The sequence below is a fragment of the Corvus moneduloides genome, chromosome 1, assembly GCF_009650955.1.
Source record: "Corvus moneduloides isolate bCorMon1 chromosome 1, bCorMon1.pri, whole genome shotgun sequence".
Lineage (NCBI taxonomy): Eukaryota > Metazoa > Chordata > Aves > Passeriformes > Corvidae > Corvus > Corvus moneduloides.
This window is the reverse complement of record NC_045476.1, coordinates 49,212,618-49,237,319: the sequence shown is the minus strand read 5'-3', so window position 1 is coordinate 49,237,319 and position 24,702 is coordinate 49,212,618. Positions and strand designations below refer to the sequence as shown.

The window sequence follows — 24,702 nt, the reverse complement described above, 5'->3', positions numbered from 1 at the left end:
GCCAAACTGATGTGAATTGTCACATTTGCTGTTGTGCTGAACTTGACTAAGAGGTTTGGGGAGGTCTCTTGTTTAAGGGGTTCATCTTAAAAGGAGTGTTCATGCTATGACATTATCTACGTAGTGGTCCTTGCATTGATTCCTTAGTAAACATGCACAGAAAGAATACTGACTTTGCAGATCAGGAGGAAAGGCTTACTGTCTATGTAGACAGAGTGTCTAATGTGCAAAACAGCCACAGCATTGACTGGAAGAGGGCACACAAGCTCTCTGACACCAATGCCTTCTCTGCGGGACAGTGCTAACTGAGCACACACTCGTTCATCACTATTTCAGGGCAGGATTTTAAAATCCTGAATCCTGAGCCAGAGACCTGAACAGAATCCCTAAATCTGCCACCATGGAATCTTTTCTGAGTGAAGGTTAACTCCAGTTTAAAGTACCTGGGCCAGCCTGAGGTTTCAGTCCCTCTCTAATGCCTGTGTGTGTTGCTGAGGGTCTTAAGGACCACGATTTAAAACTCAGTTCAGACGAAAACCTAACAGCCAAAAGCAACCGTAACAGTTCAGAGCTTCTGTTAAACATTTTGAACACATCTTGCTAAAGACTAAACGATTAAACAGGCCTGTTTCATGTACATCGTTGCAGTGGCCTACAGTGGCCACAAAGAGGCTCTTGTCTCCCTTGGGGAGTGGGATGTGCCAAGTTCCTTCCTCCTCTCTTGCAAGAAATTCTACAGGCTATATTCACTTGTCATATATTTTCTTATCATTAGAAGACTTGATCTACAAACATAAAAATTATGTGCAAAGATTTTTGACCATGCTGAGAAAAAACCCCAAACAATAAAAGGTTTAACACCAATACATAATGTGCAATATAAGGACTTATGGTGGCTGTCTGTCTTGGCCTTTATGCAGTGAATCAGGATTGTAAATGTATTTACTTTAACACACATATAATTTATTTTTCCAACACCAAAATCAACTTTACTTCCTCTTTAAAATCCAGAGCTCTCACTCTGGCATTGGGGGGGGGGGGGGGGGGGGGGGGGAAAGCTGGCAGTGGAAGATTGGGAAGATTGTATCCTATGCCAGGACATTTAGATCTTTTAAAGAAAACTGTTACTTCATTAGAATTCAAGAAACAAATTGCAATAAAACGTTAGGAATACTGTAATACACTCGTAGCGTGGTATCACACAGGACCCCACAAAAAAGGGAAATGTCCTCTGTGATAACAGTGAAATTGAGAAACTGCACCGGTTACACACAGAGTCATCACTGGGGAAGTGACAATTTCAGCGTCTGCCCGAAGAGCCTAACGCCTTGCAAATGCCAAAACAAGTCTGAAACACTCAGATAAGTAGAAGTGATGAGAAGAGATAAGAGACCTTTTCAGAGGACAGAGAGCACACAGCTGGAAAATATATTTCTACCATGTGCGAGAGCAAGTTCCTGTAGTGCTGAGTAGATGTGCCGAGGAAAATGCAGTCCAATAGGTGGGAAAGAGAAGCCACTGAAGAGATACTTAGGGAGCAGGTTGATTGTAGTTAAAACCTGTACCTCCATCCTGTATTTTTATTTGGGGATTCTATTGACCGGGGCTTGTGGAGAATCTCTTTGCTTTTTACTTTTTTTTTTTTCCTTCCGGCTACTGTCCCATGTAACTCGTCTCCTTTATTTCCAGCTTGCTGCAGCAACCGCATGCTGCTCCTGCCCCCGGCACACTGACCCCCCAGGCCCCAGGTGGGGCCGCGGTGTCCCCGTCCCGCCCCGGCGCCGCCTCCCGTCCGCGGGCAGGGCCGGTGCGGCGGCGAGAGCAGCGGGGGGCGGGCTTGTGGCTGCGGGGCTGGGGCTGCGGTCCGCGTCCCCCGGAGCACACGCACCTCCCGACGGCCTGCCCCGGGCAGTCATGGGGCACCGAGCCCCGCGGGCCCGCTCCCCCGGCCCCGCCCCGCCCTGGTGGAGCCGTCCCCCGCCCCGCCGCGGGAGGAGGATGAGGCGGCGGCGGCCCTGGCGGAGGCGGCTGCCCCATGGCGGAGGTAAGGGAGGCGCGGGCGGCCCCCGCAGCCGCCTCGGCCGAGCGGGGAGGGCGCGCACCGGGGCGGGCGGTCTGGGGTGTTCGTGGGGGGCGAGCGGTGGAGACGTGGAGGAGGACGCTTTTCTGAGCCAGGCACTGTCCCACAAGGGAAAAAAAAAAGAAAAATATAAGCGAGGGGGGACACACACCTTCGGCGGTGTGCGGGGCTGGCCCGTGCCCTGCCCGCGTCCCGGGCGGCGGGAGCCAAAGCACCGAGCGGCGGGGCCGGGCTGCGGGGCAGCCTCTGCTAACGGAGCGACCCGCGGAGTCTCCGTGCACCGGAGCGAGGTCAGCCCCGCAGAGCTGCCCTGGCCCGGGCACACGCCGGGCCCCAGAGCCGCTGTCACCTGCCAGGCAGAGTTGTACGGCCAGGACGGACGATTCTGCTTGGCATTTCCTCCGGCATCGCTTCTGTTTTCTTTATGTGGGCACACAGGCTTCTCAAGAATATCCCGCCGCTGCAGAAATGCAGCTTCTCCATAGTACATCACACAGTGCGCCCCTCACCTGGGCGCAGGGCACGTGTATGTCGTAGTCCGGTAACTACACTTGTCAGGAACATTTCTTACGTGTAGAGGATCTTACTGTGCCAAGGCTATCCTCTGGGCTCCCTTATCTGCCGTCCGTTATCAGCGCGGCAGTTTGAAAACTCCCCGTGAGATAGTAAGCACCAAGCAGTGCTGACCCATTTCCCTGGTTATTCGCGCCTCATGCGGTCCGTGCTGCGCTTCTGTCTCCTTGCACCCACTCCTGCCCTCGTCCTGCACAGAGCTGAAGAGTTGTGCACAGCTGTAGCTCCAACATTAGCCAAGCCACTCAGCTGCGGCGCCGGTTTTCTCAGTTAAATTGCTGTTGAGAATAGAGTTTCATTGTTTCGTGCGTAGTTTATGATCTGGGGCTTTTGTGGTGCGCTTCGTGGATACAAAAGATACAGGAATGCCAAGATGGTGGGCTTGTGACTCTGATGTTCAGTACATTTTGAAATATCAAGTTGAACTACCAACATTTTTCAAGTTGGTTTTGAACAATTGTGGATAGCTGGTTCTTATTATGATTTAATGGACCAGCATCAAATGGTAATTGTTAAATTTGTCATGCATGGTAGATTTTATTTTTATTTTTAAATTTTATTTTAATTTTTTTTTCTTCTCCCCAATTTCCCCTTGTGTTAACTTGGTTATTTCTGTAAAGTAGTTGCAAAACTAGTTTCAACACCCTGACTGTAAGAGATGACTCTTTTATGTGGAGAGAAGATGATTCATTTCTTTGCTAAATGTAGGTCTGGGCCTCTCTCTTAAGCACAATGCATTTAAGTGAAATAATGATAGGAGCAAGACAAGGCATTTGTTCAATTCTTGAAATAAAATGTAAAGGGACATCTATGTGGAAACCCCCATGTCTCCTCCACCAGACTTCTTTTGAAGCGCATGGCAGCTCCAAAACATGAAACTCAGATCAAAAAGTAGATCTTTGTTTTAAAGGTGGCCTTTGGTAGGTTTGACTGAGTCTACGTATGCTGTCAAAATGTTATTGTAATAGTATAATGATTGCAGAGTGGTTCAGCTGATTTATAACGTTCAACTTGCCTTTTGTAAGAATAGATTTGAGCTAATTTTTGCATTTCTCTTATCCACGCTAGATCAGGACAAGAAGTCTATGTAAACAGGTGGAAGTATTTGGGTTTTTTCTGCCTGGTATTGTGTTACATCACGAAAAGTTTACAGCTGGATTTATCCATCCCTGGATTCATTTTATTCATTGGACTCTGGTCCCTGCTGAGAACGTTGCTGGCAACACAATGCAAGCTGTTGGTCCTCGTCCTTTGAGATCTGGTACTTAAAACTGCTCGTGAAGACAACTGCAGATGAAAAAGAAAATTAATTCAGTGGCCAAAGCATGCTGTTGGAGCATGCGAAACTGCAGGGGTTTGCCTATTTTTCTGTCCTGTGCTAAGATGAAGTGAAGTGTTAGAACAGCCTGAGCACTTTGGTTTTGATAAGGAGTAAAGTGAGCAGGTGGGTTCCTACACTCACCTTGTTGCCCAGCAGTCTGGGATCATCCCTAACCTTCATATTCACTATATTCCCCGCAAACTATTTCATGCTGTTAATTTCTGTAATCAAACATAGGCTTGCTCATGAAATGTAAACCCCACAATATCTTACTGCCTTAGTAATAAAAATAACAAAATGTATTTCCTCTGAAATACACCCTTTAATGGAGAAAATAATCATATTATCCCAGTGTCTTGCTACTCATTTTCTTAGATGGATGTGTGTAACAGGACCTGGGACGAAAGTGTTTGTACCACTGCAGAGACTACATTAAAAAGAGGGGTTTTGTTCCAAGTGCTGAACTGTCCATACTACCCTGTTCTGCATCCCCTACAGAAGGTCAAAGCAGGCTACTGGTAGATGTGCCCTAATGGCTTAGGGTATTAGTTTAATGCCTCTGCACTGTTCTGATCTGGGGCAGCTACAGAATCCAAGCTTGTAGGTTTCGTTCTCAGGGATGTTTGAGATTAAGGTACCAGGATTCCTCCCTGAGAACCATGAGTTTAGAGGAAAATAAGTAAAAAAGCAATAAACAATTACTTTGGGTAACTGGAAAAACATGCATTAGTTCATGCAAGGAAATGGATTCACTTCTGTAGTTATGAAAGGTGATGATTCAGGCCCTACCTCTTTGCAGAACACCGGAGACTAAGAGTCCAGGCTCCTGTGGGCATGTTTGCTAAGGAAACAGATAAAAAGCCACCTAAGAGTGAACCAGGTCTTTTCTTTGGGGTGATTATTTCTCATGCTACTTTTTTTTCCCCAGATCCAACAGTGTAGTGCTGCACCTAGTCTTTCTCTTCACAGTTTGCTGAAAAAAAGAGACTGCAGTCCTGGTTGGTTTTGTTTGGATTTTTTTTTTAAGGATTTATAATGGGAGCACCACTTACTCCTTAATAGTCAGCACTTGTTTGAATGCTGACATCCCCCTATTGAAAACAGGGTACCTAACTTTTTTTGTCCTACTCAAACCTACTCACACAAGTAAGTCCCATTGAGTTACTCACACAGGTAAAGTTGGGTATATCTGCTTATTTTTCCCCAATGTGCTTGTAAATTATTGTTGGATTGCTCAAGGAAATAGCTTATTGTAAGGAAAACTAAAACTAAACTGAAATTTAGTGAAATTTAGAGGCACTGTGTGGCTGTATACATTTTGAAGTTTTAAGCACAGAAAAAGAAAAAAAAAAGGGGGGGGGCAGCGGGGAAGACATGTCGCTGACACTGGGTGTAGGTCTTACATTGGTGGGGAAAAGAGAGAAGCCATTCTACAGGTGCCTAACTTGGGTTACATTCCATGCCCCACTCTGCCAGCTGCATTTTCCTTGGGCTTCTCAGTGTAATACTGCCTCAACAACACTTCTGAAAGCTCTTACACTGAGCCCTAAGTCCATATGAAAAATGGATGAGACACATTTTCCAAAGTACCTTAAAAACTGTGTGTGGGGAAACGGGAGGCCTCAGTGCCGCAAGATGCATCAGTCCTATGTGTGTAGTACTAATATTCCCAAACAGGGAAAGTCTCAAGAAGCTTGTCATTCAACAGTGTCTTAGCTGAAGGTCTTGCAAGGGTTCAGAACTGCTGTAATTGATCCAGCGATTCTCTTTTCCCTTTCTGTGTATCAGTATTTCTAATGTGTGTAAGTATATGTTTATGTATGTATGTAGACATTTGAAGAAAGGGAGTTTAAAAACTCAGTGGGTTCTTTATCTTTTACAGAATATACATGGAAAAATGGATGGACTGTGTAGCTCTTCTACTTTTTCTCTATGTTAGTTTTACAGTAAAAATGTTCATTCTAAATCCCGTGAACCCCAGGCACTGATGCTGCCCATGCCAGCAGAAGAGGCAGTGCCTGAATGAGGGCAGGAGTTGCTGTGCTGGGTCATTGCACTGCATGTGAAACAAGCTCCAGCTTGGGGTGAGACAGAGAAGGAGGGTTCTGCTCCTACACGTCAAGTAGGTTTGTTATATCTGAATGCACTGCATTCTTTCAACAGATCTTTGAGGCCCTTTCCAAGAGCTGAATTTCTGCACTCGATTAAAGACCTGCTCTAAGTAATAATTGGCAGCATAATATTACTGTTGTTTATGAATTACAACATTTAAGGAAGAAGATGCACAGTGTATAATTTGTATTGTTTGTACTGTTGTCTCTATGTTACTGTTTAGAAAGGGCAGTTTGAGTCAGGTTATGTAAAATCTCATACAAGCACACTTCTTTGAACCCTGTCAGAGGCAGAGTTTCATGGTATTAAAGCACTGGAAGGGGGGAATCCATCCCAGACTTTGAGCACCGCTTGAAGTGTTTTTATTGAGTGAGAATAATTCGAGTTACGGATTTTTTCTTTTTAAATTTTTTTTCTTGGTGAACGTCAAAGTTTGGCAAGTGAAAATTAAGTATGAACCAGGTAGGCTTTTCTCTTAAGGTTTTTCTCTGAAGGCTTTTCCCTAGTTCATTTGAGAGCTTCCCACTGAAGCTGTGTGCTTAACTTACAGAACATATTTCAAATTATTCTTTTCTTTTTTTCTTTTTGAATTCATTGAGCAGTAGGACATGGCAATATTGCTGTGGAGGGACATCTGCAAATAGATAAATGGGCTGGGCCCCTGTTTGTGGATGGCCTTTACCTGTTGGCCAGAATTCACCTATGTAGTAAGGAGGTGGGGGAAGGACCTCATGGTGTTCCAGAAAGAGGTGGGATAAGAGAAGAACCTCAAACTTAGTCTTGAAAGGGTTTGAAAAAGCCAAATTCATTCAGAGAGGGTGTTAGAGGAAGTTAGAGTTGTGGTGTAGGACTGACTTGAACCAGCATTTTCCTGCTCTCTAGAGAGTGGCCAATGTGTTCCCAGTGCTGGGGGTGCATGAAAAGTGCATGTGAAAGTAGATGAGGGGAATATCAGGCATAAAGAAGGAAGAATTAGAGTGTGGTAAATGTGGAAAATAGAAGAGGAATTACATACAGTGTCAGAGGGAAGGTGAAGATACTCAAATTCTAGAGGAGCCAAAGTGTCAAGACTGGCTTTTAGCCATGCTCCCTATTCAGAGTTGTGACTTGGAAGACATTTGGTGTTGCAAAGAGGCTGGTAGCTTGGGAAAGCTGGGAGTTGGATGCCTGAGAAAGTATGTTTGCCTTGGAGGACTCAAAAGGAGGACATCTGGAATCAAATTGTGTACAAAGTTTTATCTGAAAGGGTGGTCCCTGAGTAATTTTATGTTTATTGAGTAGTGACTACATCATACCAATGACGATATACAACCAATCTAGGGTAAAGGTAGAGCAGGAAGGGAGGGAGAACTTACAGAGCCCTGATGTCAGGTAGTTCACTGACCACAAAAGAAAGTATCTTGGGGCACCAGAGGCATATAAAGAGGTTTTGGGTTTGGGGTTGGTTTTGGGTTTTTTTTTTTGGAGGGGGGTGGCGGGAGGGCACGCATTGGGTTTGGTTTGGGTTTTTTTACTGTGCTCTGTCTGAAAGAGTGACTGAATAAATTTAATTACCTTAATCACATTTACTGTCAGGGATATTGCATACTTTACTGATACCAAAATTGGCTGGAAAAGAAACTTTCTAACACAATTTGAAGTATTAGACAGCAGGCATTCTTTAACTCTCAGTACGCTGAACACACCCGGGGATATCTCCTCTAATTGGGTGTGTGTGAAGCTTTACAACAAGGTATTTATTCCATCATGACCAGAGATACTCAGTACAGTGTAGTTCCTAGATAATACAGAAACATCACTTTTCCTAGAACTGATTTGCATGCATCTGCCTCTTACTGGAAGTCCTTTTATGGTCCTAGAGGGTTGTCTGAAGGGGTCTCTGGTGGTCATACTCACTGAGTGCTCCCAGTGTGACAGATGACCTTGCCTTGAACTTGTCTTAGGGCATGCGCTGTTGCTTCTTGTTACATGGCTTTGCCACAAAAGCCACTGTATTCCTCATTATCGGTTTATCCACTGGTTCCAGCTACATTTAGCATCCTGTGTGTCCACTTTTGCGTTCTTTTATCTACTTTGCTGCTTAGTCTTTAAGCTCTATTTAGCAGCTTTGAGGGGACCTGAAAATTTTTATTCTCTTTGTTGTCTGTCATTACAATGAAATCAGTTTTTGGTGGAAAACATCTGTACAGGACCAAATGGCTGGAGTGTGCACCTGTTTGGTGTGTATGTTAGAAGTGGTTTTAAAATCTCATTTTGAAGAGGATATTGAGCTGTTTTCAGCATGAAAACTGATGTTTTAATTGAAATCAGTGACAACACTATCAGTCTCTGTGTCTTCAATTTTTACCTGTCTCTGCCTCCATCTGGGCAGTAGGTTGGTGTTAATTTTGTGTTGGAACAGAGTGCCCAGAGTATGTGTGTTTTGTAATAGCTGACACAGCTGGCCCATGCTGTCTAAAGCCCTGAAATGCATGTGGTTAGAGGTGCTACCATCTCCCTGCAGCACACGGGAGGGCTCTCACAGGGAATGCTTGGTTGCAGTCCAGGTGGCATTATTAGGATTTAGAGTAGAAACGTCATAAATGTTTGACAGGTGCTGCATTTGGAGTCACATCTATGAACCACTTGATTTACTCAGTAGCATTGCTTAGCTAGCATGGTTTATTGTAATTTTTAAGCCTAGCCATATATAACATAAAAGTTACTTTGATATTTGGTGTTCCCATCTACCATTCCACCCTCCACACGTCCTTAACCCTGGCTGCATGAAGTACTCTTCTGTTCTGGTGTTCTCAGGATATTTTAGGGCTCATTATGAATATAGAGAAACAGCAAGAAATACTTTTTTTTTCTTTTTTTCTTATCTACTAAGTAGATAGCAGTTTGTAAGATTATCATTACATATTTAAAGTACACAGGCAAAGAGCAAGACCACTAAACTTAGAGCTGAATGATATCAGCTATGCATCATTATATTTAGTTATTAATTGTATTTGATCCTACCAAGTAGTAAAGTGAAACTACTGGTTATGTTACTAGGAGCTGTTTTGCTTAACTTCTGCTGGCATTGTGCAAACTTTAAGGATCATTCCAACACAAACCATTCTGTGATTCTATTCTGGAAATGCTACTTAATTATTCAATATGTGGCGAAGAGCACCAGGCCAGTGCCACATCTTTTCAGGTAATAACAAGGAGAGAGGTAGTTCTACAGAGAAGTGCAGTTAGTAATGGTGAAGGGACAAAAGTTTGTAGAAAACCATCTCAAAGGTTAATGACATCAATGGAGCAGTTTAAAACTTAACAAGTAAAATAAAGAGAACATAATGTGGAGTAATTAGAAGATAGCACATGAACAAGATACATGAGTAATCAGCACCAAAAAAAAAGTTTTTTTGCAAATAATTGTGGTCATGTACCTTTGTTCCAGCGCTGGGATATTTGTAGTGATAACTCTGAGTCTTGACTGCAGTGAAAGAGCTTTCCAGGGGCAGGTGTCCCCTGCCTCTCAGTGCTGTCTGTGCACCCAGCCAAACCACCCTGTCTGCTCTGCTCTCTTCCAGCAAGACCTTTCTGTTACTCCAGAGACAGTTCAAGTATTTCTGGTACTTGTAGCCCTGGGTTGTGTAGGTTTAGTCCTGTGTGCCAACTGCACACAGATCAATAGCTGAAAACAGCTCGATTATGCTTTCAGCTGCTCCTTCAGAGAGAGCTTGTTTACCCACCCAATACACCGCAGTAGACCTGTTTGTATTTTGGTGTCATTACAGGTTCTGCTCCCTATACTTTCTTTTAAGGACAGTAGATAAGACATGGGTGTAGGAAGCAAGGGGAGGAGGTATGTGGAGGGGTGGTTTGGTACAGTACACCCAGTTCATGCTGAGATCAATACTCTGATTTACTTATTTGGAAACTGAAAGCTCTATTTTTAACATAGAGTAAGAAACTCTGGAAACCTGCCAGAGCAGGCAGCATGCTTCCAATTAAGTGTAGGCCAGGCCACCCACAAAACCATACCTTCTCTCACTTCCACATTGATTCTTGACCCTCCTTAAGTAGCAGTTTTGACATAAACTACTATTTTTTGTATTCCAAAGACTGACAAACTGAAGCCTGTAGCTGACCTGTGGTAAGCTGTACCGCAGGGAAGGGGCAGGTGCGTGGTTAGAGCCCAGCCCTCCACATACAAGGCTGGTGGATAATTTGGTAAATCAGACTCCGTCTCAGGCTGTGTTCTTTAATGCAACTGAAACTAGTAAGTGGCAGAAGCAAGATGAGAATTTAAGATGCATGGGATTTTATATTTTTTATTATTATTTTATGGAGAATTTTAGTGTAACTCTCTGGCTTTGTGCTTGCACAGGAGTCCTTCCAAATGCAAATCGAAGGTTGCCCTCCAGTAGGGTTGCAGTTTTACCTTTTGGGAACAGTCTGCTGTTGGAGGCATGAACTTCCACACCCTCCAGTGGTAGAAGTGGAAAGGCTGCAGCAGTAGATGGGTTTGGTGGTATTATTAAGTCTTCTACAATCAGCAAAAATCAAGTCTTTTTCTCTATACAGAGACAACCACATGCTGTCCCAATTTCTTGGACTCATAGTGGTATCACTATGACTTAATTAGTGTTTATTCTGTTACCCTTGTTGCAAAACAAGGAACAGGAAGGACAGAAATAGTGAGTGTGGCAGTACAGTAAATACTATCTACACCTAATCCCTCTTGTCATTAGATTAATATCCAGACTCTGTAATAAAGCTTTTGTCATTAGATGTACATTTAGTCTGTAAAATTAAGGTATCTTTAAGGAAATGCCTTATTCAAAAACACAGTGTGGCTGTTTCTCGGGGAGACACCCCTCCTATTCTCCCTGTAGCAGTAGTCCAGCAGTCAATCCCAAGTGATACAGCAGGCCTGGAAGAAAGCGTTCTGTTGTTGAGCTGTGCTGTTCAGCCATTCTTTATCACTGAGGAAGACTAACAAGCTGATGCTGTAGTGTCAGAGCATAAGCCTTTATCAGTAATCCAGGGGATTTTTATGAAAAGCCAAAACAGAGAAACAAAGGTGAAAAGGTTCTGGTTGATTTCTGTGTAGAGGGTCTCGCTGAAATGATCCCATAGGTAAAAATTGGTGATGTGAAATATCTTATATGTGCTGTATCTATACCACCACTGTTGTGAAAAGCTGGCTATAGGGCCAGGATCCTTCAGAAACTGTTCTGGTAGTGGTGGAAATAGGTTTTTTCAAAGGATGGATAACTTTTTGCAGTAATAATCGCTGTGAGCAGCCATGAGTATATTTTAATATCATCTGCCAGAGGGAGAAATGGTGTTAGTAAGACTAATCTTCAGAGCCACACAGTGCAGCATTATTGAGCTCGCTCAGAAGAGCTGACACATTCCCTTTGGTAAGCTCCAGGGAATGGCCATGACTGCAAATGTGTGACCCTGCTTCACTCCCTTCCACACTGGCACCTCTGCTCCATTCACATCAGCAGGAGCTCTCTGCAAAGATCAGAGGGAGATTCTGACCTCCATTCTGTGCTTAAGCCAAAGAGTCCTTTAGGCAAAATGGTTTGTGATCCTGTAGTGCGGTTGGTGCTCTCAGCCTGGAAACTAAGGGTAGACACCATCTATGGCAGAGTAGAGAAAATAGTCAGACTTTTTTTTTTTCTTAAAAGATGTATAAAAATGAATGCAGACTCCGGATAAGTTCCAAAATTTGTAGTTAGAAATATTCCCCTTCTCCTTAACAGTCAACAGTTTTATATAGTAATAAGAAAAGACCTGAAAATTCAGTTATCTTTGACATCCTGGGGAAATTAAATCCACAACAGTTTTCAGAAATTTCTATGAGCTTCAGGAGCATTTAGTTTCCCTTTCAGAAAGGAGATGTCCTATCAGGTACATTAGAAATTCAGTTCTCCTCACAGTGGTTTGGGGAGGGACCATCTCCATTGCAGACTTTAGAAGACCAGCATCATCTGCAGTCAGATTTCCACTGTAAGCAAGTTGAACTGTGAGGATTTTGAATGATCTGTAGGACACACCATGGGTTCTTAGCAAAGTTACCCTGAGCTTTTCTTTTCCCTGGAAATTTTAAAAGGAAGAATCAAGTTGTGACTCATACACCTTTTGTATTCAAACCCAGTGCTTGCAGTTGGTTTTTTGAGACATCACATTATAGATACCGCATTTCTAACTATTTCCTGCATTTGCCTCTTCTGCAGCCAGTAGAGTAATGAATTTGCTGTGTTATCCAGGAGCTGAATGCTCTGCCACAGTAGCAGCTTTCCAGGCCACTTGGCTCCAGAGGAGCTGCTTAAGGTCTTTAATAGCAGTTTTCCTTGACTTCTTATTCACTTTTGATGATCATGAATTTTATTAATTAGAATGATCAGCAGGTCACATTAATTGGACAAGTATTAGGTTGGTTTTCTGTAAAATTAAAGACTAGCTGTGATCTTGCAAGCACATAAGTATGGGACTAACTTCATGCCTGTGATCTGCTCCATTGGACTCATTTAAGTGTTTGCAGGTAGTTACTTACCATGTCCTCAGTGTCTTGTATACTAAATTTCCTCTCCTCCTGTTCAACTATATAAAGAAAACTGTTGGTTAGGAGGTTTGTTTTGTTGGTATTGTTGTTTTGTATGTGTGCATGTATGGTTTTAGGCAAGTAAATTTGTTTTCTCATATTTGGCAATAAAAAAAATCATCTGGTCATTTCCAACTGTAGCTGACAAAGAAGACATAATGTTCTGGAATATCATTTCTAATGACTAGAAACTGTGTTAGGCATCATTGAAGGAAACTCTTCACTCTTACATCAGAGTGACACATGAGTGCCCTGTAGATCTATTTGTTTTTCACAAATGGCTGTTTATAAAGCTCAAGTTCTCTTTCAGTCTTGAAAAGAAAGTACAGAAAAACTGAAAGCCAACAAACAAAATTAGTTTAAAATAAAATTAGTTTTCACATTTTTAAATATTTAAATAGAATGTACAAAATTGAAAATAATATTCATTTATTTTAAGATTATATTTAATTTTACTCCAGGGTCCTGCTTTTAAACTTTTTACATTTACTTTTTAATGTGTTTTGTATGAAGGAACAATATAAATACTTTTATATGTTTTGATGACTATTATAACTGCAGGTTTTATATAGTTTATGGTTTCTTAACAAACCTGTAAAGTAAATTGTTTGCTGAGAATTTTAGAACTGCACACTATCTCATTATGTTTGCTGCTGTTAAAAACTTGCCATAACGTTTTGCTGGGGATATATGGAAATAATGCAGAGTGGCTACTTGGTTTTCTGGCTGCCATTCCACTGAGTTTGCATTTCAATAACACAGACTTGCCCTGTAAAAGCTGAAATATCGAAGTTTTTTTAAAATATAAACACACACTTTTAAAAAATATAAATTAGCACTGATTACTTCTTACTTTAGCAATACTCCAGCCCTATATAATAAACAATTAAGAAGTCTGATGATATGACTATAGATAAAATAAAAACTGAAAATTGCTTCTGAGGCCCCTAAATGTGAACCATTTCATAACTGGAGATTAAAAAACTCCATCATTTGGATAAATGAGAATGGGTAATGTCTACATGGAAGTGATGGGAAACAGAGTTGCTATTACAATACAGGTAAGCATGGGATTTTGCTAACTGGCCATATATAATTGCCTATTTTAATACTCCATCATTGAGTATCTATCTGGCTTGGATATGCTGTTGTGAAACTACCTCAAAAGACACTGATAGCCCAAACTTTTCATGAAATCACATCGTGGTTCTTTGTCTGGTTTAGAAGAATTTGTTTCCAGTGTCCATTTCTACTGCAGACAGGTTCAGTGCCTGGGCACCAGAACAGGAGGTAGGGGCTGCCCCCCTGAACTGACACTGGTCTCATTCTGCCCCCAAAGCCTACACAGTCCATCCACATGACCTGTTCAGTGCATATTTTATTTGGAATGCTATCGCTGTAGCAAAAAAGTGCATTTTAAAGATTAATTCTGACAGCATGCTGTGTAATAGAACTGTTTTATTTGTCTTCAGGATGTTGACCTGAAAGCATGTCAGGGACCTTTGGATGACTGCTGTCCACATCAAGGAGAGGATCAGCTGGAACTGCAAGGGGAGGAGGAGGAGAAAAACATAAATCAAGTAAATGGTGAAAAAAAGGGAAGCAGGGAAAACTGAAGAGGAAGTGAGGGAAGATATAGAACTTATCACTAAGATAAAAAGTAGTGAAAAGCAATGGAGTGAAAGGTTTTGAAAGGAATAATTTATTTCCTCTTTTAATTTGAAGTGTCCCCTGCCAGGGCAGGAAAGGAATGGTCACTTCAGACAATACTTTGTGAATGATGCTCTTGTACACCTTTTTGAAAATTGCCTCCTTCCCTCAATCCCCCACTATTTTTTGTGTAGTTGAAATACTCTCAGGTTTACAGAAAACACTTGCAACTAACCGTTTTTCAATTTGGGTTTATTTTCTCCATTGTGAAAGTGTTGTGCTTGTGGGCAAGGATGTTTTTGCCTACAAACACTAGAGACATGGATGCTAAATTATACTGTTCTCACCATTTATTTAAGCTTGATGCTCAGAATTATATTTGGGACCCTGGACTGTTCAGTTTTATTCTCTCTGAGAGCTACAATGAAAAGGGCACTCAATTTTCTTGAGACCGTGTGGGAGCTGAGAACATCTGATCCAGGTGTCTTGACAGCCTCTCTGTTGGCCACTCCCCTGAGAACTTGGCTTTGAAAAATTACCTGATTTTTCCGCACTGGTGGGGAGGTGCAGCTTCAGAGGAAAGCCCAGTTCTGCTGTTGTGGGCAGAGCAGGGTTGCTCAGGCCATGGAGCTGTTCTGCTCGTTCTAGCAGTGTGTCATCTCCCATCAGGATGAAGACTTGATGATGGGGTCAGCAGCAGTACTGCACTGTGCTCTTTTTCCTCTCAGACTTTGCTTTTTACCTCCTTTTACATAAAATAACTGTGCTTTACAACACGTTTCTCTTTTCTTTTGTCACAGAGCAACTGCAACCATGGAGATTCCCTTCTCTCCTTAGAGGGCTATTTACAGCTTCTGTCATCGCAGGTGGGAAACATGCTAGAGGTAAATGAGAAAATACAGGTATTGCCAGTAGATTGGAATACAGTCAGCAATTACTGGGTAATGACTTACTCTGATCAAATAACCACAGCCGTCCCCACCCACTCTGGGAATATATTAGCAAATCAATGAAGTAAAACTTACCTGAGGATGCTAAAGATGCTACTATCCACCTTGTACTGCAGCTCTCATTGGCTCTACTTGAGAAATTTTCCCCAGCAACTTGTCTGGTGTAAGAGCTGTGTCTTCACTGTGATCTGGTGTTCAAAGCTGGATGGAGCTACTGGACAACTCAGTTCAACTAATAGTTGCCTTTCTGAAACCTAATGCCAATTTGTATTTATGCAGCAGCTGTGTTTCTCTAGAGCAACACCGATTTATTATACAGTAGCAGCTATTGAGCATTTGTGAAAGATTACAGTTGTCATAAATATTGGGTCAAGTGCTTACAAGGTTACTACTCTCAAGAAGAACAGATCCATCTTCACTGCAAATCAGGTCAGTCAGCATTAGCAGTAAACCCATTTAGTGTTTTGGTTTTTTGGGTTTTTTAAAAATCTTGTAGCCCTCTGATACTGTATTTTACTTTCTGTGTGCCTATCTTCACAAAAAACAGTTGTTATCTTAATTGAAGTCTCCTTCTTCTCCCACAGTTCATAGGTGCAACCATTGACCAGGAAGCTACTTCCTACATTCCTTTTCTGCAATACTTCAAGGGTATCTTACATATACTTCCCATCATAGGATCCTCTTCCAGGGTTATTAGTGTTTTCCATGTAACTTCATGCTTATGTAGTTTTGGGAATCTCTAGGTTGGATAGTACCTTCTAGCCCACAAATTAGCCTCCTCTTCTGTTCAGCTCTGGAAATGGATTGCACACTAACCAGATGTAGAAGTTCATCAGTTTAATTTTCTCCATCCTCCTCATAATTTGAAAGGAATTTGGCTGTAGCCTTTATGCAGCTATTACAAAACACAGTTGCATATTTTATTTAACATTATTAATGCACTGCCATCTTGTGACAATCTATCTGTTGAATATGGATTGATTGTTTCTTCCAAGTATCAAGTCTTTACAGCGAGTGGTATTTTTTAATAGCTGACTGCTAAGAATCATTCTTTTTAAGGGATTAGTTGAAAATAGCATCTCTATCTCAGACTAGAGACCACTGCAGGTGGTCTAGTACAAGGCAACTCCCTAGGAGAAATAAGGCAAGACCTTCTTCTGTTACCTGAGCTCCCAGTAAGCATAATAGAGAACTTAAGATGTTCTGGTCCTTAGGTACTTCATTCCTTCCCTGTGGAAAGTGCTTTTTACATAGTCTGTTTGCTGAATGCAATCAGAAAGTCCTTTCCTGAGACACGGTGAGGACACTCAACTATGGAGGAATCCTATACACTTCTTACTTGATGTATTTACCTTTTCAAGTACTTTGTATCCATCTATTTTCTGACTACTCTGCTTGTCAACAAGCACCCAACATAATCTTGGACAGTGGCTTTGTGCTTCTAAGACCCAGCAACTGTAACTCAGGTCCACAAAAGGTGGGCCTTAGTGCTACTGCAGCATTACCAGTCCAGTTTATTGTTTGGACATCAGGGCCGACAGATCATGTATCAGCTTTGGTTTTGTAAAAAAAACCCTGAGTAGTAATTTAAAGTCAAGACATCCACAAAAGATGTGATTTGGTGGGGGATGATGTTACCTCCAAACTGATTAGAAAGAAGTTCAGCTTAGTTTTGGATTCAGTAGACCTCAGTTAAGTGGAACTAAACCAAATGTGGCACCTCACAGCCCCAAAAACTTGATAAATTGTAAAATAAGCAGTGAAACTGTGACAGCACAGTCTTAATGTTCCTGGCTTCCACTCCTCTTTTCATCACCACTGTCCTCACTTCTGCAGATGAGCTATTTATCTTCTTTAAAAAGTTCATTTTCTTTAGCACCTTGAACCAGCTCACCCTTGAATCATCAATACCACTACTAGGGAAGGGTAATGAACCCTTAGAAGGACCTTTTTCTTAGACCAGATCAGACAGAACACACAGGCTATAGTTTGTACATGTGGCAACAGTCCCATGTTTACCTCTCAACCCTCATCAGTCCCACACTGTCCTTTGCAAGTACTTCTCCCATTCCTTCAGTCACTTTTCTACTGCACCCTTCCTGCTTCCTTTTGCCATATGCCAATACAGATTATGCTTTGTACAGATGGGAAACAGCATTCCAAATAGCTAAGAGTTTAACATACAAAAATTTGGCTTTAATAGAATCAAATAGTGGAATATTAAAGAACAAATTGATCATGACTGTGTAGGTGAGGGCTGTAGAAGCATTCATTTTGTGAAAGATTCCATTTTTTTCCCCCTTCATCTTTTAGGTGAACTTACTGGAAGATCCACAAGTTGCTACTTCTAGTAGAGGTCAAGACCCATCACCCTCACACCACAATATAAATTTGACCCAGACATTTCACAACAGTTTGAGTCCTCCTGATGCAATGCTACTAAGAACAGACTACCCCACTCAATCAAAACCAAGACACTTACAAAGGCAAGAGTTTTTTCCTCAATCAAGCTCTGATACCACAAATCCAGAATCACTATTTCATGGGTCAAATTTGACAGGGCTGTTCTCAGCTGCTGACCTTAGAAATCTAACAGCCCATGATGATAATTTTGATGAAATTAAACTCATGTCTTTGGCTTTGGAGGAAGGCTTTAGTCCTATAGAAGTTTCTCAGATCTTTGAAGAGCCTGGCTCAGATTCAGGACTATCTTTGAATTCAAATCACAGCACCACCTCTTACTCAGTCTGCTGTGAAGATGCTGTTGGGTACAGCAGTAGTGTTAAATCTGCTCCTTCACATGGCTTAGGAGCTGTTGGTGGCCACTGCCAAGAAAACACTAAACACAGCCTTGTGGAATATCCAGGTGATACAGAGTGTTCTACAGAAACCATGCTTCCACAGTTTCTTCATAATCACACTTACACTCAGCTGCCAAGTCAAGCAGCATCCACTCCACAGCCTCATCAACAGATGTGGATGAAGAAATCAAACAAAGTAAACGATAGGTGCCATAATTCTACTGCTACAAACCGGAGCAGAGATGAATGTAGTGCAAAAGCTCTGAGAATACCGTTTTCAGACGATGAAATTGTGAGCATGTCCGTCGACTCTTTCAACACATTGCTAGCAAAGAACCAGCTGACAGAAACTCAGGTATCACTTCTACGTGACATCAGACGAAGAGGAAAAAACAAAGTAGCTGCCCAAAAATGTCGTAAACGCAAACTGAATGCAATTCTTAACTTGGAAGAAGATGTGTGTAATCTCCAAACACAAAAGGAGAGCCTTAAAAAGGAGCACTCCCAGTGTAGCAAATCAATCAACCAGATAAAGCAAAAATTAAACAACTTGTACCACGACATTTTCAGTAGATTGAGGGATGACCAGGGCAGACCTGTTAACCCACACCAGTATGTCATTCATTGCACTAGCAATGGTAGTGTTCTCATAATTCCCAAGCACTTGGTCAAATCTGAACAGAAACAAGGTAACAGAAAAGAGAAGAAACAAAAATAAGATGACTGAGATCACCAAAATCACCTTTATTTTGCCTGAAAGCTTGTGTGAAGACTAAAGGTCAGTGATTACAGCAGTTCAAACAGAAACAACTACGCTTGAGGACAAACACTATGTTCAAGGGTCTGCCAAACCCAACCGCGATCTGTTAGAAAGTCTATGAGCTGAGGCTTTTGGATGAGGAAATCTGTTTAGTTTTAGTTACAATTAAAGGAGCTAGACCATCAGTGTAGCTTTATAGACCTATGTTAAAACTAGAATGTAGTTACTGGTAATGGGGGCAGAGGGGAGAACATCCTGGCATAAGTCAACTTTAGATCAATGTTACATGTGCACGAAAAATGTTTTAGTCTTGTGTACTTGACTCTTCATACAGAAAATGAACTTATTTTATTCTCTAGCACTGAAAGAAAAATTATAGTTTTAGTGCATCTTCAACTTAAATTCGCTGTGGATTTACATAGTCTCGAGAGATAACTGCATGCTTTGCATTTATTCACAATGGCTCTGATTTTCCTAGTTTTCCTTTGAGGAGAGCAACCCGGGACAGTACTGCATTTTTCCTCACTACTTTCACCATCATAACTCCAAGCAAAGATAATCTACCACTTAATTTTACAACTCATACAGTCAATCTGCAAATAGATGCTGAAAATTGTGTCTGATTCAATATTGTCTTACCTGCATCCTCTGCAATTGAATCATTCTCAGCTTTCTTCCACGAAAATGACCAATGGTGAATGAGTTCCTGTTTTGTTTCTTAGTGACTGTTACACATTTAGTTGTGTACCTTCCCTTTTCCGCTCATTTTGATACCTTCATCAAGAAGTACTTGAGTTTTTCTCTTTGGCTTTTTTAACTGGTATTTTTAAGGTATCTTTAATGTTCCAGATTTAATTTTTTAAAATAAATATTTTACCTAATCTTTAAACTAAATTGAACCAAACTGCTGTTTATCTATACTTGTAATTATGATGTTACACTCTGATAGTGCTCCAAATGAAGAAGTTTTGGGTTTGACATTTGTGCTATTAAAAAGGAGAAATTTTATTCACTCATGAACTTATAACATCCTATCCTTTACTGTTTTACAGCCTGTAAAAGGTCTGCAAAAGAGATGGCCTAAAAGGCCTATAATGAATGATAAGGAAGGAATGTTGAGGTATATTATTATGAAAATTACTACTAATATTAATGTCTAAATAACAACAAATACTTATTTGTTTTATAACTAAAACACATAAAGCCAGTATTAAAAAAGTTCTCATTGATCGTGGCATGATGACAATGGAGCAAATTTACATTCAGGTATGTTAAAAAAATCACTTGCACCAAACACGTAAGAACTACACATACAAGCAATACAAGCTTAAATGCCAAATTATACCTTCTGAAGAGACGAACAGCCACTAGCATGTAACTCACACTGGCTGCTTGCACTTAGCTGTAGCAAAACCGATACTATCAAATGGCATTTTCTAAAAGGGGAGCACTAAGATAGTGTCAAGTGCACTGAATTATCAATAATGAAATCAGCCTGTTTGAACAATTTGCTCAGCATTTTCTGTTAAAAGATTTCTTTAAATAAATGTGTGCATGTGTTCGTTATCGGTTTCAGCACAGCCTCAAGCTGGTAAGTGTAAATTCATAGCAGAAAAGTCTCATTACTGAGGCCATGCAATTTCTTGCTGTTGGTTACGCGCGAGAGACACATGTATCCTAACTGGTATTCACATAGGATTTGTCTACTAGCTACATCACAAACTTCAACCAAAACATGCAAGAGGTATCAGATACATATGATGAATTGTGAACTTTATTTCTAGTTGCAGGGGAAAAAGGAAGTACATATTTAAGTCAGCATGGTCATAATCAATTAAATGACATAATAAGCATTTTTAAAGTCCATGCGCTTACCCTTTGCAGGACCAGGTCCTTAACCCTACTTCACTGCCCATGTGCATAAATTCTGACAGATACTGGATCAGGCTCATTAACTGAGAAATCCAGAAAGCCAAGTATTTCTTGGGCCTTTAGGGCCTCACATGGGAGGAAAAAAAAAGTAAAGCCTAAACTTTTTGGTGCCCACTCCTTCAGTAGCAGTGGCAAGTGAGCTCTGTGGATTTTTGTAAGGCCAGCTGCAAATGGAGTATTGCATATACCTAGCTGGGAAACAGCTACATGGTTAAATTTTGGCACATGCCAAAAATAAAGCATACTGTAACCCTTTCAGAACACAATCCTAACGGAAAGCAGCTTACTCCACCTGTTCCATTTAAGACATCAGCCCCAACCCCATTATGTGTAAATTTGAAGATTGTAAAGGATTATGAAATGCCTCAGCTAATTCAACTGTCATTTTTGTTCAGTAACTTTAAAGAAATAAAGTTGATGTAATCAATTGTTGATGTGTTGTTTTGATGTAATCAAGTTGATCAATTCCTCAGAACCCAACAAGCAACTCTACCCCTACAAAAATCTCATAGCTGAAATACTAATTTTGGGTGGACTGCAGCAGTACTGATGATACAATGAGCATTAGGTCTGGCTGTACATTTTTTCAAACCATCAGCTACCTGCCCACAGGACAAAACTGTAGGTAGACCAATGTCGTGTTCTGAGTTGGAGTAGACTCTCGTATTTCACCTAAAAGCTCTTGCAGTGTCTTCCCTTTCTGCCACTAGGCTGTATTTAAAGAAAAATACCAAACACAATCAAAAACAAAAGGCAAACAAAAAATCCACAAACACTGCCTGGTCTTGGCTATACCTTACAGTTCCATGTCATTAAATGATGTGTGCAATTCAGCTAGACAGCCTGAAGCTTTTAATACACTTCATGTACTGGCCTTAGTCTGTAATTGCAACCTCTATACAAAATGGAGACATTGTAGAGTTGAGCTTTCCAGGTAAACAGGACTGATCAAAAACAAGTTGTTACTGAAATAGTTGTAAAATGTGGGTAACACCTGACTGAAGTCTGGCTTAGCATCATTACTGACAGATCAAGATTTTCACAAAATCAAAATCCCAAGCATGCAAACCAGGAACTTTACTGTGAAAAGACACGTGGTATGAAACCTACTCTGGAGCCAGATGTGACAAAGCCATTATGGCTGTGTCCTACCTTACTACTACAATGTTGAAACATAAGTCTCTGAAGTTAGAATGAAAACACTTTTTAAAAACATAGCTAGGAAACCACAAAACTGATGATTGTAAACATAGCTGTTGACAACAAAAAACAAAGACTGAAGTGGGACTGTTCATTAAAATACTGTTCCCATGGTAAAGCTTTTAAGTAGTCTGTAACACTTCAGTGGTAAACTACATTTTTATGTTAAATAAGAGGTTATCTGCAAGACGTGAGGGAAGATTAAGTATAAAGGAAAAACACTGGGTGGTGGGGACATCACCATGCACACATACTACATTCCCATTACTGATGGCAGCAACATGCACTATGGAGCATTACTTGCTGGCTGCTCTTAGATCCATACCTGTTCTGGAGGAACACCCACCAGCAACAAACGCAAGCCAAGTCCTTTATTAAACTGCAACACCCATAGGATCTTTCTTGAAATATAAGGCTGAACACTCTCATAGATCCTGTGAACAAGCCCTCCCAGAACACAGCACTCTGCTGAAACACTACAGACACTTTGAATGACCACTACAGCACTGCACTGAAGTGCAGCTTAAATTCATGTTTTAGGTTTTATTCAGTAGATTTGGCTTTCTTACAAGCTAAGGCTGTTCCTGCTCCAGAGCTTACAATCTAGTTTTAGATGGGGGAACCAGAAGAACAAACTTCAATGACAAAATAAAGAACAAAGCAACTTCATGAGTATCAACTTGTCAGTCTTTGTCCCTAAGCACACACACATTTGTTCATTCTCTGGGAGTCAGTACAGTTCTATTCTAACAAGAATCTCGAGGACAGAAGAGGCAGAGACCTATAAATGAGGCAACAAGACACTCAGCACCACAGTGTAGTGAAAAACTGTTTATTAAGTAAACCAAATAGAGATGGCAGATGTAACCATGTGAAATCTTATTACTGTAGTGTACCCATAAAGTACTGCAACTTGATACCTGCTGCACAGCTACTAGAACTCCATGAAGTCCATAAGCCACCCATTTTCATACAAGAATGCCAAAACAAATGGGGGGGGGGGAGGGGGGGGGAAGGAGAAGAGTGCTGGTAACAGCAATTTTCTAGGACTTTCCCCCAGTCACCCTTTCTCATACAGTGAAGCAGCATGGGAGGTCACGCAAGCTAGTTTTTAACTACAAGGTCCCCAAACACTGTTGACCTAGTATGTTCATAGCACTGTCAGGCAAGTCACACAGCTATTTTTACACTGTTAATTTTACTGCTGATAAACAAACCAGTTCTTGCTCCATTAACTGGAGTTAACTGACAAAATTTCTGTGCAACACAAACCAACAGTAGCTGCAAAGCAAGAACACGACTGTTAAAAAGGGACAGTACTTCTGGAAAAATGGATCATTATTACCCAGGTAAACCCTTCCATATAACACTGCTATACATTCCTAGATCCACTGAATGGATGGCTGAATAAACATGGCTGAAGAGAAACAGCCATCTCCCTTACGTGGAAAAGAACTAACAGCAGTACTATGGGGTTTCACTTGCATCACACACTGCTTCAAAAACAGAAACACTAAACCTACAGGGAATGTACAGCCCCAATATGTTCCCAGCAATTTATCCTCTACCAGTGAGGTCAAGCTGCCAAAACAAACTCGGCTGACAACTGTTTGAAAATTCAGATCCATTTCTGGGGCTTGAGTTCTCTTCCCCAGAAGTGATACGATTTCATCCCCAAGGTATCATGTACATTCACCATCAAACTAAAAGAATACAGTCTTCTTTCCCACACATAACAAAGTTCAAGTCCTGTCCATTTTACAGTATTAAAAGCAATTGTTTGCGTCTTCCTAAATACTTTTCAGCACCTGCAGCACAACAGAAGTGAGTAAAATTCAGCTTTCTTTGTAAATAAAGTCTGAGTGGCCAGAACCCTACTACTGACCTCTTTCCTCTTTTCACCATCACTTTATAAATACAAGTCATACACTCTATTTTTGGGTGTCCTTTGGCTCACATACCAGTTTATCAACCAGTTATGTTGTTTTTCCTTCTTCCCTCAGTTTGCTGCACAGTGTTCACTGGGGGAAAGCTGGACCTAGTAAGGACAACCTGATCCTCAACTGTTAGCACTTAGAAATACTGTTACCCTTACTTGGAAAACAAAGTCTGTTAGTGACAAAACACAACTTATATCAAGTAAGAATACATTGTCTACAAATTGATGACCAGTAATTGACCACACAATACTGTTTTTATTTGAAGTTGCTAACTTCCAGTATCAGGCTGACTCAAAACTGTGACTTCTCTCACCACATTCACTGCTGAACTTTGTGACTGTCACTTGCCGTAACTCTTTAAGACCATACCAAGAGAAAAGAACATAAGGAAATTTAAATACACCAGGTTTTCAAGCCGTTAAAATATCCAGTAACTTCATTCTTGCACAGCGCTGTCCCCCTATACACTGCCTTCCCCCACTGCCAACTGATCAAAATAAGAACATCCTTATTATGGAAAATACACTTGAATAAATTTTAAACCTTATTGCAAAACTACTGAAGTAGCATCTCAAATAGAAAAATAATTACTGCCCTTTGAAGTAGTTTTGTTTTTTTAAATGGTATATGAATGTGGACTTGGCAACTGAAAGAAAAAACTTCCATCAACTACATCTAAGTTATAGGAAAGAAGGCAAATTCCTTATGATCTGGTCATTCTGTTGGAAAGAAGAAAGTAAAGCAGGTTTGTGCGTCTTCATGTTCTGCTTCCGTTGCAGCCCACCGGTTAC

General features: G+C 41.1%; 1 protein-coding gene across 4 annotated transcripts; it reads left to right on the top strand.

Annotated features, from left to right (window-relative positions):
- The first annotated feature begins 1,840 nt into the window (after positions 1-1,840).
- NFE2L3 (nuclear factor, erythroid 2 like 3) lies at positions 1,841-23,848 on the top strand. 4 transcript variants are annotated; one of them, XM_032109298.1, is made up of 4 exons: positions 1,841-2,044; positions 14,151-14,258; positions 15,129-15,194; positions 17,592-23,848. In XM_032109298.1, the coding sequence occupies exons 1-4, from the start codon at positions 2,036-2,038 to the stop codon at positions 18,795-18,797; spliced, it is 1,389 nt and encodes a 462-aa protein (XP_031965189.1). In that variant the 5' UTR covers positions 1,841-2,035; the 3' UTR covers positions 18,798-23,848. The 4 variants fall into 4 exon arrangements, with proteins under 4 accessions (XP_031965189.1, XP_031965205.1, XP_031965179.1 ...); XM_032109288.1 differs by having other exon boundaries at positions 1,845-2,044; positions 15,129-15,212; XM_032109314.1 differs by lacking the exon at positions 14,151-14,258 and having other exon boundaries at positions 1,843-2,044.
- The last annotated feature ends 854 nt before the right edge of the window (positions 23,849-24,702 follow it).

What these genes read in the sequence shown, in the direction of transcription:
- NFE2L3 (XM_032109288.1), top strand. An exon ending in AGGAGAAAAACATAAATCAA is followed by an intron (nt 14,259 to 15,128) that starts GTAAATGGTGAA and finishes CTTTTGTCACAG; the next exon opens with AGCAACTGCAACCATGGAGA. An exon ending in AGGTGGGAAACATGCTAGAG is followed by an intron (nt 15,213 to 17,591) that starts GTAAATGAGAAA and finishes TTCATCTTTTAG; the next exon opens with GTGAACTTACTGGAAGATCC.